General features: G+C 46.6%; 1 protein-coding gene across 1 annotated transcript; it reads left to right on the forward strand.

Moving 5' to 3' along the window:
• The first annotated feature begins 200 nt into the window (after positions 1-200).
• On the forward strand, positions 201-5,332 carry LOC145968426 (uncharacterized). The gene is made up of 3 exons (XM_083093871.1): positions 201-3,364; positions 3,499-3,656; positions 3,750-5,332. The coding sequence occupies exons 1-3, from the start codon at positions 201-203 to the stop codon at positions 5,330-5,332; spliced, it is 4,905 nt and encodes a 1,634-aa protein (XP_082949997.1).
• Positions 5,333-17,162: the final 11,830 nt, after the last annotated feature.

A 17,162-nucleotide genomic window follows, 5' to 3' on the forward strand; every position in this document is an offset into this window, starting at 1 on the left:
CAATAAACGTCAGTCTTTTGTGTGAACGAGGCGCACTTTTTTCGCTTTACGACCTTCCGGTCCTATCATCGCACTGTCGGATTCGCTCGCGAACATTTCTGGTCCTTCGAGCCGGATTAACATCCGCTTCCGCAGTTCGTGGGTGAAATTCACGTGTGTCGTCCAGTGCGCGAACCTGAACAGAAAGACAATTAGTGAAGATGAGTGCCGATTTGAAGGCGTTGCTGGAGGCGCAGAATGATGTCCACGGGCGAATGTCTCGCTCCGTGGACAATCTGCGCAAGATGGGCGTCTCAAACATCACCGCCGAAGCCATCCAAGCTCGCCTCCACCTCCTCGAGACGCTGTGGAACAAGTTCGAGGCTCAGCACGAACTCATCAGGACTGCGCTGAAAGAGAAATATCTCGACAGTGAGTACGCAAAAGCTGATTTTATTGACATTGCGGAGTCAACTTACGTGACACAGCGGAGCACGTTAGTCGGGTACGCGAACAAACTCAAAAGCGAGCCGCCCAGCGTGCCGAAGACCGAGGCTTACCAGGAGCACGCGCTCAAGACATCGTTGCCGCGGATAAAGCTCCAGACGTTCTCTGGCGCGTACGGAGACTGGCCAGCGTTTCGCGACATCTTCCTGTCCATTATAGGAGACAATCCGTCTATCTCTAACGTGGAAAAGCTCCACTACCTCCGTACCAGCTTACAAGGTCCTGCGGAAAAATTAATCCGGTCATTACCGATTGTCGGGGGCAATTATGAGCGGGCGTGGACGATTCTGAGCTCGCATTACGAAAACAAACGGGAACTCATTCGCGCCAACTTCGCCGCTTATACCGCCGTGCCAAAAATGAAAGCCGCAACCGCCGACGAGCTAAGTCGCCTTTATAACGCCGCCACGACTGCCATCAACGCTCAGGAGAGCATCGATAGGCCCATTGCCACGCACGGGATGGACCTTTTCAATCACCTGCTCGTCGATCGATTCGATCCGCAAACTCGGATGGAATGGGAGTCCTCCATACGCGGTTCCGTCGATCCGCCGAGTAATGCCGTCCTGATGGGTTTCATGTCCGAGCAGATCCTCACACTCAACGCCGTGCAGCCGAACTCCGTTGCGAAATCCGGAGGAACTTCCAAATCCGCGAAATCGCATTTCGTGAAACGCACATCCGACACCTCGACGTGCGTCGCATGCAAGGGCAAGCACTCCCTCATGCAATGCGCAGAGTTTAAGTCAAAACCCGCGAGCGACCGAAAGAATTTCGTAGAAACAAACAGACTGTGCTTCAACTGCCTTGGCAATCACTTCCTCGCCAAGTGTCAGTCGGTGAAGACTTGCTTCACGTGCAAGTCACGACACCATACGCTACTCCACGACGCATACGCACCAGCCGACGGAGCGAGCTCATTGTCGGCCAAACGAGTCGCGTCAGACCGCAAGGCGATCCTCCTCGCCACCGCACGCGTCACTGTTACGGATCACCTGGGGAGGCCTCAAGACGTTCGCGCGCTGATGGACCAGGGATCGGAAGTCTCTCTGGTCTCCGAGACCTTGGCGCAACGCTTGCGTCTGCCGCGGATCCGATCCTCGATGATCATCGCCAGGGTTGGAGGAGCATCCGGAGCTACTCGCGGAAGGCTATCTCTAAGCCTCGCCTCTGGAGTGACAGGGGCCACGCTTCCAGTCATGGCGTACGTCCTTCCGCGCCTATCGACATACCAGGGTCCCATCGTGAGAAGTACCATCACCTGGCCACACATTCGCGGTCTTTCTCTGGCGGACCCGCAGTACCTCGACCGAGATCCCATCGAGTTACTGCTCGGCGCGGACGTGTACTCCGCCATTCTTCAAGACGGTCTTCGCAAGGGGCGCAGGGACGAGCCCATCGCGCAGCAAACCTCACTCGGCTGGATCCTGTCAGGAGGTAACAGGGCTACGACCCAAGGCAACCAAAATACCCACCAATGTTCGGTCGATCACCACCTAAACGACCTGGTGCAGCTATTTTGGGAGCAGGAAAGAGAGCCTGCCGCTCCCGTCGCTCTCACCGCCGAAGAGAAGAGGTGCGAAGACCTCTTCACCCGCGAGCACGCACGCACCAGCACCGGACGGTACGTTGTGAGACTGCCGTTCGCTGGAGCACCGCCCTCTCTCACCGAGACCCGCAAGCCGACCGAACGTCTGCTCAACGCCATGGAGCGCCGCTGCTCCAAGGACGCTCGATTCGGCGATCTTTACCGCAGCTTCATGCAGGAGTATGAAGACCTGCAACACATGGAGACAATCAACACCTCATCCGAACAAGAAGGCACCGCTAAGTGCTACCTACCGCATCACGGAGTGCTGCGGGAAACGAGCACAACGACAAAGCTCAGGGTCGTGTTCAACGGCTCACAGCTCACGACCTCGGGCACCTCTCTCAACGCTAATCTGCTGACGGGCGCCAACCTCCTGCCAGTTCTTGCCGACGTGCTCCTCCGTTGGCGCTGGCACCGCCATGTCTTCGTAACGGACATGGAGAAAATGTACCGCCAAATCCTCATCCACCCGGAGGACCGCGACTGTCAACGGATTCTCTGGCGGCACCGTACCGCCGACGACGTCCGTGAATACCGCCTACGAACGGTCACGTATGGCTTGGCTTGCGCGCCATTTCTCGCCATACGGACCTTACGCCAGCTCGCCGACGACGAGGGTCTGCGATATCCGCGTGGAGCTGTCGCGCTGCGCCGCGATACTTACGTGGACGACATCCTCACCGGAGCGTGCACCATCCCGGAGGCCACCACATTGCAGCAGGAGCTACGTAGTCTCTGCACGGCGGGCGGGTTTCCACTTCGGAAGTGGGCAGCCAACAACACCAGCATTCTGGATGGAGTCCCGCACGAACACTGGCTCCCCAGCTCACCGCACTCGTGGTCTCAGGAAAGCCACGCGACACTGGGTCTTCACTGGCACCCGGCCAGTGATCACTTCACTTTCTCGGTACAGGCGCGTCACTTCACGGAACTCACAAAAAGACGCGTCCTGTCCGAAACCGCACGATTGTTCGATCCACTAGGGTGGCTCACTCCAGTAACAATGCGAGCCAAAATCCTAATTCAGTCCGCCTGGTTGAAGAAGTTGGACTGGGACGCTCCTCTTCCGTCAGCAGACGCCCTGTCCTGGAGGAATCTTCTCACTGACCTTCCGCGGCTGAACGAGGTCTCAGGGTCTCTCGTTGGTTGGGCAGCGACGGACCGCACGCACGGATCGAACTCCACGGGTTCGCCGACGCCTCGGAGCGAGGATACGCCGCGGTGGTGTACCTCCGCTCCACCACTGAAGATGACACCGCACTTCACTTGCTGGCTGCCAAGGGCAAGGTCGCTCCGGTGAAGCCAGTGTCATTGCCGCGACTCGAGTTGTGCGCGGCCACCCTACTAACGAACCTCACTCTTCACACGCGCACTCTGCTAGATTTGTCCACAGCACCGGTCTTCCTGTGGTCTGACTCCAGGGTAACGCTGCACTGGATACAAGGACACGCCTCCCGCTGGAAGACCTACGTGGCCAACAGGGTGTCGCAAATCCAGGTCCAGCTACCCGAGGCTCAATGGCGCCACGTGCCGGGACGAGACAATCCTGCCGACTGCGCCTCCCGAGGAGTCCAGCCAAGTGACATGGTTAGTCATCCACTATGGTGGACGGGACCATCCTGACTGCTGGGAAGCAAGGCACTTTGGCCAAGCAACGATTACGTCTTGCCAGACGCGGAACTGCCAGAGCAACGAGCCGTCAGCTCGCTCAACGCCGTCGGCAAGGCCGTTACTGAGCCAGACGTTCTTCTCCGCTTTTCTTCGCTGCACCGGCTGCTCAGGGTGACGGCTTGGTGTCTGCGATGGCGTCAAAAAACCGTCAAGAGGACGCACAACTCCGTTGACACCGCACACAATCTCGAGCCACACGAGATCGAAGACGCACTTCTGCGATGGGTTCGAACATCACAAGCACTGCACTACCACACTGAAGTCTCATCACTGAGCAAGGAACGTGCATTGTCACCACGCAGCTCGCTCACCAGGCTGAGTCCTCGCCTTGACGACAGCGGCGTAATGCGCGTCGGAGGCCGACTCAAACACGCCATCCTGTCTCACGATGAACGGCACCCGATCATCGTTCCGCCGGACTCCTGGATGACAAGGCTCCTGGTGGATTCCTGCCACCGCAGAACACTACACGGCGGAGTGCAGCTCACCCTCGGGTTGCTCCGCCAACGATTCTGGATCCCGCGAGGAAGAGCCATAGTCAAGCGCCAGATCCATCGATGCATCGTGTGTACGCGATGGCGAGCCACTGTACCGCAGCCACTGATGGGCAACCTTCCTCAGGAGCGAGTGACTCCAGCGCGTCCATTCCTACGTACCGGGGTGGACTACGCCGGTCCGATCCTCATCCGGACCAGCAAGGGACGAGGCCATCGAACAAACAAAGGTTTTATCTCTGTTTTTGTCTGCCTTAGCTCCAAGGCAGTTCATCTAGAAGTGGTCTCCGACTACACGGCTGAGGCGTTCCTGGCTGCCTTCCGTCGCTTCGTTTCCAGACGGGGACTCTGCCATGAGGTGTTCTCGGACTGCGGCACTAACTTCATCGGAGCAAGCCGAGAACTCCGAGAAATGTTTCGCGCCTCAACTGCCGACGGCCGTCGCATCGCACAGGCAGCAGCTTCAGACGGCATAAGGTGGCGGTTTAATCCGCCCGCAGCTCCTCACTTTGGCGGACTTTGGGAGACAGCCGTCAAGTCAACGAAACATCACCTTCGAAGGATCATCGGCGAGGCAACGCTCACCTTTGAGGAGATGACGACTCTTCTCACACAGGTGGAGGCGTGCCTCAATTCGCGCCCGCTTCAACCACTGACCGACGATCCGGACGACTTGGCGGCACTCACACCCGGTCACTTCCTGATCGGAGCTCCCCTTCTGGCCGTCCCCGAGCCGTCGCTTGCCACCGAGAGAGAGAACACGCTGTCACGATGGCAGCTTCTTCAAAAAATGCGCGATCACTTTTGGGAACGGTGGTCGCGCGAATATCTCCAGACGCTGGCTTACAGACCGAAATGGCAGAGGAGCGAGACCGACCCAAGCGTCGACCTGTGCCTCCTGCGGGCGGAGACAACACCTCCAACCCGGTGGCCACTCGCCCGAATCACGGCACTGCACCCGGGAGACGACGGCGTAACACGCGTGGTCACCGTGCGCACAGCATCCTCGGAGTTCGTTCGGCCACTCGCGAAGATCATCCTCTTGCCAGGAGCCGACACCGCAGCCTCTCCAACGCACTCGGATTCGTGAGCTCTTCTAAACTCCGAATTTTCTCAAATGTTTCACCCGCATTGTATAATATTCACTCACATTATGTTTCACGGTATCATGTTTCCGAGAATCGTACCGCGCTTAATTACATGTAATTATATCCAGGCACATTCAATATTATGCGAGATCCGCGAGCCGCGTCATCAGTCTCTTTTTTTTCTGATTTCTCTGTTCTCTCTTTTGCGCCACAATTTCACGTTCACGTTTACATTTCACTGCACTCGCGAAATTATTCACAAATTCACTGTACATTTTCTCATCATTCATCACTGTATAAATCTCTTTACTTCACACGATACTATTCTCGCGAAAGACACGAATAAACTGAACAACACGTGTCTTTGTACTACGTCACGCATTCCATTCATGATCACTATCACCAACTCATCAATCGGACCGTTCGCGACACCTGCCCGCGCCCGAACACATTCGCAAATTTCGTCACGTACTGACGAGGCGGGCGGGATGTTCGAAAACCGAAATATCATTTCGCTTAAAAATTATTCGCAAGTAAAATCCGCATTTTTCAATATGTTATAAATTCGCAAATTCGAATTTAACGGGCGTCGAGAAACTTCTCGAGATATCTATTTTTCAGAAAAACTCGATCGATATATGCACCTTTGTTTATAAGAATGTCATTTAATTTTTCACATGAAAAAATATATCGATATTTTCTTACAACTGATAAATGTATAATATATTTATCAGTTAAAAAATATATTAAATAGATTAAGGCCCTACGCACAATAGGAAAAATATTAAATATTAAATATTAAATTTATAGAACGAGAGAAAGAGAAAGGAACTCTTCTCTTCTCTTTTTCTCTTTCTATAAATTTAATATTTAATATTTAATATTTTTCCTATTGTGCGCAGGGCCTAATATTTATCAGTTAAAAAATATGTGTATAATATAAAAAGCTATAAGGGAAAAACATTTAACGCTGTCGCACGCATTGAGATATCGAGAAGCGAGCAGTGTCGCGCGTCGCCCGTCTTTCGTTGCCAGCTTGGTAGGAAAAAGACAGAAGACTGTATTCTGTCCTCTTCTACTATCCGAAGCTAGCCGAAGCGCCGAGCTCACACGTACGCTTACGCTTACATCCTCATTACCCCCTCCACGCCGTGTTGCATGTTGCTTGCGGCGGAGATCTGGCAGCTTTGATCCGTAATAAGATTCGCGAAAACGAGAGCACATGTCGAATAGGACGGCGAATCTATTTTTTTCAAAATCTAAATTTAAATCATCATAGGGATAAAATTCCGAGTTTAAATAGAGTTTAACGTTGGTCAATTTGCAGTCATCGAATAATGTAACATCTTGTGACACTGAATTCTTTTTACCAGTTTGCAGTGCAAAGATCACGTATTGTGGTTTCTCTAGCTGGGAGGTGGCTTTTACGGTCCACGAATGCTTAGTCGTGCTATGCAGCAGAGGAAATTCGTATAGATCCCAAGATCGGAAACTCATGTTCAAGTATCGTCCGCTTTCCAACATTCGCAACATCGACAATTTATTAATCTCGTTCAATATTACATGAGGCATACGCCACTGTATCTTGGGTAATTCAATCTCTGCTTCCGACGATGGATGTCCGAATAGACAATTATTATCGTTGCCCGAACGTATCAAAATCAATTCGTGACGAGCGTTAATCACAACGCGTTTATAATCTTCGCAAAATCCCAGCAACATGTTGAGCGGTACGCAATAGTTGAAATAATTTTTGTCACCGTTGTAGGTCAAATCCCACGCAGCGTTCTTCAAGTTTATACTTTTCTGGTGTGTTAGAGAGACATAATTTTTGAGCGTCGAAGTTATTTCAACATTTCTGTTGCGATCAATCTCTACTCCATCGAGTTCGTATCGAAGCTCATCAAACATGAATGCGGCGCAATTGTTTCCCAATACAACCTTCATTTCGTCATTCACTTTACGCACATTAAACCTTACAACGTACAAATCCTGATGTTGTATAGGTATTCGTATCTCGTCGCTGTATCCAAGCGTCGTATTGGCGTACGGATTGTACGTATGAGTCTCAATCTTGACGATGCGATCGTCAAAGACTGGCTCACCTCCGATATTCAAAATATCAATCATTCTTTTCGTACGATGAATCCCAATGATTTTAAAAATTCACGATTCAACGCGTTCAGCTTCTTCTTAACGGCTATCTTATTATTGTCACCCGATACCGCAATAGTATTGTCCCTCGTAAAAGTATTGTCTCTCGCATACTATGTTTGTCGCCGTATATGCAATCTTACGGTAATTTCCTCTCCTCGAAAATCGAGCAATCGACCTCTTTGATCCACAATACGTATCGTTAAATCAGTAATGCTCTGTACGATGATCGGCAGATAAATGATCTGTGCCGGCGTTTCCGATCTTATATCCTGGCGGTATGCTCGGTGAAAATTCATGTATCGTGTGTACGCGCATGCCATTGCTGTACGCACCAGTAGTCACGTTACATTCTATACGAATAATATTTACGTTTATAATATTAACCGGTTCGTCCGATTCGTACCACTTGCGAGGTTGCAATATACGATTCGATGAGAATCCAAGCAAGGATCCTACATTGTCGGGTTTGGTAAAGTTTATTCTGTAGGCGCATTTGACTTCGCTCTTTAGTGTGCTATGATTGGCGCGGAGTGCTATTGGATATTCCTCATCGTAATCGTTTTCAACATCTCTGGAAAGGTGTTCATCTTGCAAAATTGCGCGTTTGAGATAGTCATTTATAGCATGCAATTCGTACGATCCTTCGGGAATCGTAATTTCCTTGTCGTCGTTGCCAAAGTAAAATTTATTATTCGAAAAATTTACTTTCGGAATCGTATGATAAGTTTCAAAATCAGTTAATCCAAGCTCGTAATCGGCATCGGTCAAATCTATAGCGGGAAAATAGCTTACAGCGAGAACGCTGCTTCTGCCAGTCAACGTAAGTGTCAGTGACATGTCGAACGAATACTGAGTCGTGACGATGGATTGTTAGGCTTTAAATTGATCGTCGACTGTTTGAAGAAATTTTAAACACAACTGTCCACAGATGCTCTGATTGTAACTTTGATAAGATGCGTAATTGTATTCAATTTTCACTCGTCCGAAATATCGCACAAGTTCCTTGGGTGGTCGAAGATTTCCAAAACTGTCGAAATATACGACACGATCTCCCCTCTTTGCGTACGCTACCCAATGCCGGGACTATCAACGTCATCCAAATTGATGATACCGCTCTCGTTTCGTCGTACACCGTTTATCGGTAAATTATTGCGCATGAAAACACCTCTAAAGAAAGATATGTGCATACGTTTCGCCAATTGTTCCAATTGCACGTTAGTTGTCGCACCCGTAGGCATTTTTAATGTTTTTTCGACGTTTTTTTTTCTCTTAGACTGTTGAGAATCCCTGTCCACGCTTGTACGGAGCGAGATAAAGTCCGCGACCTTCCATAGCGCGATTGTGACGTTGCAACTCTTCCAGCTGACGTTGCGCCGCCTTGCTATCGTTTACCGCCTTTGCGATTCCCGCCGCACCGCCGGCCAAAGAACCGACAACTCCCAACAGCGGTAAAAGTGGTAAAATACCACCGCGTTTCGCTATTGGAAGTATTCGTTTTTTCCTCCTCTTTGTCGTCGATGGCTTTTTCATCCCCATGCCGAGTTTTGTCTTTGCCTTCATTGCCGCCCAAACAGTCGTAGCGGCTGCTCTTTTGCCAAGAGTCGAATCCTTCGCGGTAATGCGTTCTCGCGCTCTTGCAGCTAGTATGCGATCCGCGACGTGTCGTTGACCGAGGTCGTTGCTTCGCGAGTAAGCAATGTCGTGCTCGCGACAAGCGGCGTCCAATGGATTGATGCCTCGATCGCCTCTAGCTAATCGTTTCTCTAATCGAGTTCCCGGGCCGCAAAACTGATAACCGGGAATATGTAATTCGATGGGAAGCGCGTTTATCACACGATTTAAGAGACCTCTACCTTTTACGATTCTCGCTGACATTCGTAGCAATCTTTTATTAACGGTGGCGGACCGTCGATGTGTGTTCGCTGCCACGGCTGATTGTAATGTCGCATGCACGAACGATATTGTCGAACCTCCGAATCAGCCTTTATATATTCTGAAAGCTTGTCCCACAATCGTTCCACGTAATCACCAAAATTTTGCAGTAAAACAATCTTTGGGATATACTGCAGTTGTTCAGCGGTAAGCCAGAGAATGTCTCTGTTATCCGACAGAAGGAGAAACATTTTTGATACTGAGCGGTTTTGAGTTGAGACCTCTATAAATAGGTCTCCCCCCTCGTGATCATTCGCAAAATTGATTCGAAAGAGAAAACATGCGGTTCGTGCGACAAGCGCGGATAATCAAAGTATCAAATTTCGACGATAGACTAATATCGGAGAAAAAAGTACGCAAGCATGGAAACATGCTACCGACTACTATACGCGGTATCGTTTGCGGCCTTTCAAACTGCGGTAAGACAAACGTGTTGATTAGTTTGATAGGAAGTCCGTACGGTGTACGTTTCGAGAACGTGTACGTATACTCGAAATCGCTTCAACAACCGAAATATAGATACTTGGAAAATTTATTAGCACCTATAGACGAAATTGGTTATTTTACATTCTCTAATAACAGCGATGTCATTCCACCGAGCGAGGCGCTTCCGAATTCCATCTTTATCTTTGATGACGTGGCATGTGACAAGCAAGATACGATAAGAGAGTACTTTGCAATGGGTCGACACTCGAGCGTCGACTGTTTCTATCTTTGTCAAACGTACGCCAAGATACCTAAGCATCTTATACGCGACAATGCGAATCTTTTGATTTTATTTAAACAAGACGGCACAAACTTGAAACATGTGTACAACGATCATGTAAATACCGACATGTCTTACGACGATTTCCGCGCATTGTGTCAGAAATGTTGGCAACGCAAATATGGCTTCGTAGTCATTGATAAAGACAGCATGTTGATCAATGGACGATATAGAAGAGGATTTAATGATTTCGCGATACCGTAAAGCGATCAGTCGTCATCGACACATCGATCGAGCATCATGAACGGTGATCGTGAAAAGATTGCGAGAGAGATTGCAAAAACGAGCGAATCAATTCGCAAAAAATATCGCGCTTTGAAAACTGGTAAAATGGAGGAAGACGTTGCATTGGAAAGACAATTTAAGCCAATTACCGAACCTTTAAAACAGCTTATCGAAAATACTGTGGAATCTGATGCGCCGAAAATCGAACCATTGAGTTTGACGTTTGGAGAGAAGCACGAGGAAAAAATAAAAGAGTCAAAACAAGGAATAAAGCGAGCACGGATAAATATGCCGATAAACGATTCGCCGATATATTCGACACCGAATCGATCAAAACGAAGGAAACAATTTTCTAATATGGCTACTGTTTCTACTCCGATAAAAGTACAACCGCGTCAAACAATGCCATCCCCATCCGTCGAAGAAATTTACGAGACCACGCCCGATTCGTTTGTAACATCGGTCCGACATGAATTAGAAACGTCCGAAGGTCAGAAAACGTTCCGAGATCATTTTGGTCCACTAGCGCAAAAATATATAGGAGCTATCATGAGTGTTGATAAAAATAAGAGTATAGATTACGTCTACGGTGTTAAATTTACCAGCGAAGAAATGATGCTCGGTGATAAATGTTTCGATGTGGACATGGAAGATAATATAATTATCGATGGAATAAAATATACGGGAACCGAAGGTATCTACGATTTGATTTTTAGAAATATTCCCAATCATAAAAAATACACTCAAGACGATTTGTATAAATATCAAAGTATATTAAAAGCAACAAATGCGCATAAACGTGACAACAAAGTTAATAATCCTATTAAAAGTAATAAAGGATACAAGTACAAATATATAATTGCACCATTATTCCCCGACAGAAAGGTGGGAAGAGGTATAGACGCGCCGCGCACCATGACGCTAAGCGACAAGATGATCGATTACGTGCATTGGAACGATCCCAACGAATTGGTAGATCGTTTGCGATTGCTGGACGCCTCACGTCGAGCCGGCAACAATGCTCACGACAATGAAATCTTGTCAATTATCGAAGAACTTCGCGAGGCTGGCATTATTATAAATTAAACTATGCGTCGACGATACGTGTCATTCGGTCAATGTTCTCGGTACCGAAATGTCAATTAATAAATTTGGATTATCGCTCGGAACGTCGAATAATTTGTACTATCAATGGAATGGATTATTGAGAAATTACGTTCGCGATAACGCTCTCTGCCAGACTACTACCGGCTTTGATGCAAGGTCGCGCAAGATTCAACGCGTAGCGCAACCGGAAACTGATACTGACGCCGTCAACAAACGATACGTGGATAAACTTTTGAGAGATCGACAGGGAGAAATTGAGCAAAAAATTATCGCGCTCGAAACAAACGTGCAGGCTACGAATAATGATGGACGAGATAAAGAATGTGCTGAGATATGCAACATCTGACTCGACACAGTAAACAAGACATACTAATATCGCAATATTAATTATACCTCGATCAAACGTGCGAAAGAAGAAAAACACCTCCGAAAAGCGGCAACTAGTCGAGGAATTACATGCTCCGGCGAGAAGAAATTTTCCACGAAGACGCGTCATTGTACGCGGATACGACGATCTGTGGCAGGCGGACGTGGTCGACATGCGTTCGTACTCTCGACTCAACAAGGGTCATAAATATATACTCACAGTTATCGATGTGTTGAGCAAGTATGCGTGGGCCGTACCGCTCAAGAGTAAGAGCGGAAACGAAATGTCCGAAACGATCGCAAAGATTATTGGAGATGATAAAAGGTGTCCGAAAAATTTTCAAACCGACAGAGGAAAAGAATTTTACAACGCGAGTGTGCAGAAACTCATGAAGAAACACAACATTAATCATTACTCGACATATTCCGTTATGAAAGCCTCGGTCGTGGAACGATTCAATCGTACTTTGAAAAACAATATGTGGAAAATGTTTACGCTCAACGGAAATTACAAATGGATCGACGAGCTATCTCGACTCGTTGCAGAGTACAATACGCGAAAACATCGCACCATCGGTATGAGACCTGCCGACGTCACTCCAGCGATCGCCGAAAAACTTTTAAATACGGTGTATAGCAACGTAAAAAGTGCGGCTCCGACAAAATTTAAAGTAGGTGATTCTGTACGCGTGAGCAAATACAAGACCATCTTTGAAAAAGGTTTCACACCTAATTGGACGACCGAAGTTTTTAAGATTGTCGAGGTGCAGAAAACTAATCCCGCGACATTCATACTCGAAGATTCGCGTGGAGATCCCGTCACTGGAGGATTCTACGAATACGAACTACAACGCGTCGCTAATCCCGACGTATATCTCGTGGAAAAAATTTTGCGGGAAAAGGGTGATGACGTATACGTGAAATGGTTGGGAATGGATAAATCATACAACTCTTGGATACATAAAAATAATGTATTATAAATATTTATTAAAATATATAAAATATGTGTATAAAAAATATAAAATTTATTAAAATATAAAAATATATAAAATGTATAAAATATAAAAATATATACATGGTTATGTACAAAATATACAATTAATAATAAACAAAATATACATTTATTTACAATAGTATTCTATAATGTCCCCACGGTAACGTATCGGTGGTTTCGGGTACGATATACCGCTTATCGTCGTACGGACTCAGAGCAATTTTCGTCTCGCAGATCGTGTATACTTGATGTAATTTAGATCGTATACACGACTGCTGACGCGTCATTTCAATTTCTTCGTTTAAACACCGCGTGTAATCGTCAAACGTTATCGTTCTCGCGACAACGTTACTCTTGACACCTTTAACTTCTTTGTGTCCTTTTTCCCATTCACTCGTAACGCGTACATCTTTGCTCTGAGCCCGACGAAATCGGTCATTATGGTACCGTTGTTTTCGTCCTTCATCTCAGGCCTGGTACCTTTTTATTTACAAGCGGTATACCCTACACATTATCCACCGCATAATCGCTCGTGTCGAATCTGATGATATCACACTTCATATTCTCATACACATCCGCGCACTCAATGTGATATATGAGACTGTCCGTATCGGTGTACATTACCCGGCATTTGTCGCGATACATTGGCGTCATATACTCGTGATGAAACTCGTACAAACATGTCTTGGATATGTCGAGTATGCACATACCCACGTAAATCGGTTTGTAAAATTTCACCTCGAGTTTACGCAATTCCACAGCGATTAAGTTTTCTGAAAAAACGCTTCTGCTGTGGAAATTTGGTTTCGCGATCATTGCCTCTGCGCCGTACCGACCATCCCACTTTGTTAATAATTTAACACACGGTTGCGCACATTTTCCATCGTTTTACCAAACACCGCATTGTTCATTAATTTATATAAATTCTTTTCGAAATCATTTTTAGCCAATGTTCTAAAATGTGTATTTAGTTCTATGTAATTTCGAAGCCAGGAAGATTGTGAAAACTGTAAAATTCGATGTATTTTTGTTACACGAAGACCGTGACGCGTACACTGCTGCAGGTTGCGGTAGTGTATCACGTAACGCTTCTTATCGTATAATGTTGCAAGCAGTTTGAATTCCCGCTTGCCAGGTGGTTTGTCGCGTGTCGGGCAAAACGGTAGGTCAGTGTGCGCATCGTGAAGATGTTGCGGGTACTCGAGGTCCACTTCGAGGACATAGCCTGTAGGCGAATCTAGCGCGATGGATGATACGTTAAAATTGGTCACGTCATCGACCCATTGAAAATCGGCGTAAGGCAACGGTTGACACATTGCCCATCCGTACAAATTATTTACATCAAAGTACGTCAAGTACGATGATGGTTTCGATGGATTGTACGACTCCATGTATTTGTTATTAGCGCGAGCGTATCTACCCGAACATTGACTCAGACCGCCGCGTATACCACGTTCGATGAACATAACCATGTCGATGTCAGTAAGCAACTCGAACGTGATCTTGGTATGCTTCAACATGGTGTCCCACGTGTATCCGGGGAGAGTATAGTAATACGCGGGGTCGAGTCCGTAACTTTCGATACATTTATCTCGAAAGTTTTCAAAAATGTCGGTTAATAACAAGACATCAATTTTGAGGTACAAGTCGCTAGCGTCCGAATGGAGAATCGCGTCCAGATGTTCTCGGCGTGCGCGTAATCGGTTTCGGATACAGTGTCACCGGTCAAGGAACTGTAAAACGATTCGCGCGGCGGTAAACACGTATCTTGCAACCTATCTACAGAGTCGATGTATTCGTATGGAAATACACCTTTCTGCGTTAACAAATTGAAATTTTCTGTTGATAGATTTTGAAATTCTGATTTTAAAATTTTGAGTTTGTCTTTGTCCAAAAATGATGCCAATTTATCGAGACTCGATGCGAGAAATTTGTATGAATCGATGAAACGTAATTTTACATGAGTTTTTGATTCTTCTTCCATACAAACATTTTTAGTAAACGAAATATATTTCTCTTTTGTTATCGGAAGTAACTCGATTTTCCCTTCGAACGATGTGGCTATTTCCTCGATAATAAAGTGTGAATCATAATCGGATAAATTTTGAAAAACTATCGGAATACAAAAAGATTCCTTATAATTTAAATTACAATTTGAGTGTGCTGGACCTCTGTACCGTCCGGTCAGATGGCAATGATCGCGTACACGTGTATCGTCTTCCGCGAACGGTTTTTTACATATATGACATTGAGTGGCGCTATGGAATTTTTCCCACTCTTCGGACGTCAAATTTACCATGGGGACATTTGTTTTTAAAATACTTTTTACACGTAACGCTAAATTTTTGAGGTCTTCGGCGAACCATGCTATACAATCGGCGCTACGACGCGAATGGTACGCCGATAAAGATTCGTCGAACGAACAATGTACATAGTAAGCTATACTAAATACTTGGTGATGTTGACGCAAATTTCGCTGTTCTTCATCTATCTTGGCCAGAACGCATTCCAGGTCGGCGTAGACCACAAATGGAAGCCGCTCCTTCCGATTAAAGTTGTTGAACGATAACCACTTGTCCTTATCGCTCGGCAATCGGACAGCGCAATCGTTCATCTTTCCGCAGTCGACCGTATGCGACTGCAACTTGGTGTCCGAATTAAAATAATGCAGGCATCTGTAAAAGAAAAAATTTTTTAAAGATTTATATAACAAAGTGTATAACCTATGATTATTCAAATAATATAAATTAAACTTACCGATCGCAGATATATTTCTTGTGGTCCTTTTTGCTCAGTTGCGAGCTTACTAGCCGGGATAAATTCTTAATCCATGCAAAATGTCCGACGCTGTTGTCGTCTTCCACGTATAGCAAGTTGACATGCTTATCCCGCTTCTGCTGCGAAAGACGCATCGGGACAATGCTGTTCTTGTCTTCGATGTTGTAGACGTTGATCGAAATGTCATTGGCGAGTTCAAAATTTTTTATTTGGTTCACAGTCACTGGAAACTCAATGTCCCGGAGATTCAGCACTGTCGCGTAATGCGGATACGATGATTCCCGTTCCGCCTTTCTTTCGGCGGGGTATAGTGCGGCGACCACTGCCCACGCGAAACATGCATTGTCCTTTGATTGTACATTAATCACCGCTCTTTTCATCATAATCTCCCGCGGTAATTTGATGTAACATCCCGCACGCATAGGATTATACTTATTTATATTTACAGTTAAATTTAGTATTCGCGACAAAGCCCACCCGCTATCGCGTTCCTGAAACTCTTCCAGCGATGCTAGGGTGGGTTCGATAACGCGCCGTTCGTACCACTCGCGTAAATCGGATGTGCGAAAGAGTTCATAGTTTCTCGTATTGATACTTTTGTTGGCGCGTTTATCCCCAGCCACGAATTCACCATTAAATATAGTGTTCACTTTCACATTATAATGTTTTTTCATAACGTCCTGCACATGTTCTATCACAATGTCTTTGGCGTCATCGAGAAATTGGCGAGGTTCGATGTGATTATAGTTTATCACCGCACCAGTCGATACGCGACTCTCGAACGCCGTATCAATCTCACGCCACACAAGTCCATTTTGATGCGCGCTACATCCGGCACCCGTGTGTACGAAACGTCCACGTACCAAATTTTTCAACCCTTCGAGGCGCGCGATCCGAGCAATCAGCGATTGTCGATTTCCGATCGATAATCGCGGTCGCTTGATTCGACTTTGCTCTTCCAACGACTCGATGTATTAGTCGCATCGTTGCTCCCACACAATGTAGTCTTCCAGCGAATCAATCAATGTGGATTGCTCTCGCAAATTTTGTTCCTCCATATTGTATCAGACTTGCGAAAAGCGCTTCCCAATGATAGTTCCGGATGTACTTTAGCGAAAATACTGGCAGGGTGTGCCTCTTTATCATGATTTATATACTGTCTCCTGCATATCATCGAACATTCTAGAATGATTTCATCTTAAAAAATTCCCCGGAATAGCGTGTGCAATTTAACCTTGATAATTTCGCGTTTTGTCACGTACATTTGAAAAATCTAACGTGATTGCATCAGGAGCAGCCGTACATCGGCGCTCGATTTTAACGCATTCAGCTAAATCTTTGTCTAGGGGTGATGTGCGTTTTAACCTTGACGGTTAATCTTTGTTCCAATGCGCATCTTAACCTTGAAAATTTCGCGTTTTGTCACGTACATTTGAAAAATCTAACGTGATTACATCAGGAGCAGCCGTACATCGGCGCTCGATTTTAGCGCATTCAGCTAAATCTT

This window comes from Camponotus vicinus, unplaced genomic scaffold, assembly GCF_025532165.1.
Source record: "Camponotus vicinus isolate PSW18456_S1 unplaced genomic scaffold, iyCamVici1.0 SCAF_3, whole genome shotgun sequence".
Taxonomy (NCBI): domain Eukaryota; kingdom Metazoa; phylum Arthropoda; class Insecta; order Hymenoptera; family Formicidae; genus Camponotus; species Camponotus vicinus.

Bases quoted from the DNA above. Each gene is read 5' to 3' on its own strand.
- LOC145968426 (XM_083093871.1), top strand. From the start codon at position 201: ATGAGTGCCGATTTGAAGGCGTTGCTGGAGGCGCAGAATGATGTCCAC. The intron at 3,365-3,498 runs GTCGCTCCGGTG...GTCTGACTCCAG, and splicing joins TGCTGGCTGCCAAGGGCAAG to GGTAACGCTGCACTGGATAC. The intron at 3,657-3,749 runs GTGACATGGTTA...ACGTCTTGCCAG, and splicing joins CTCCCGAGGAGTCCAGCCAA to ACGCGGAACTGCCAGAGCAA.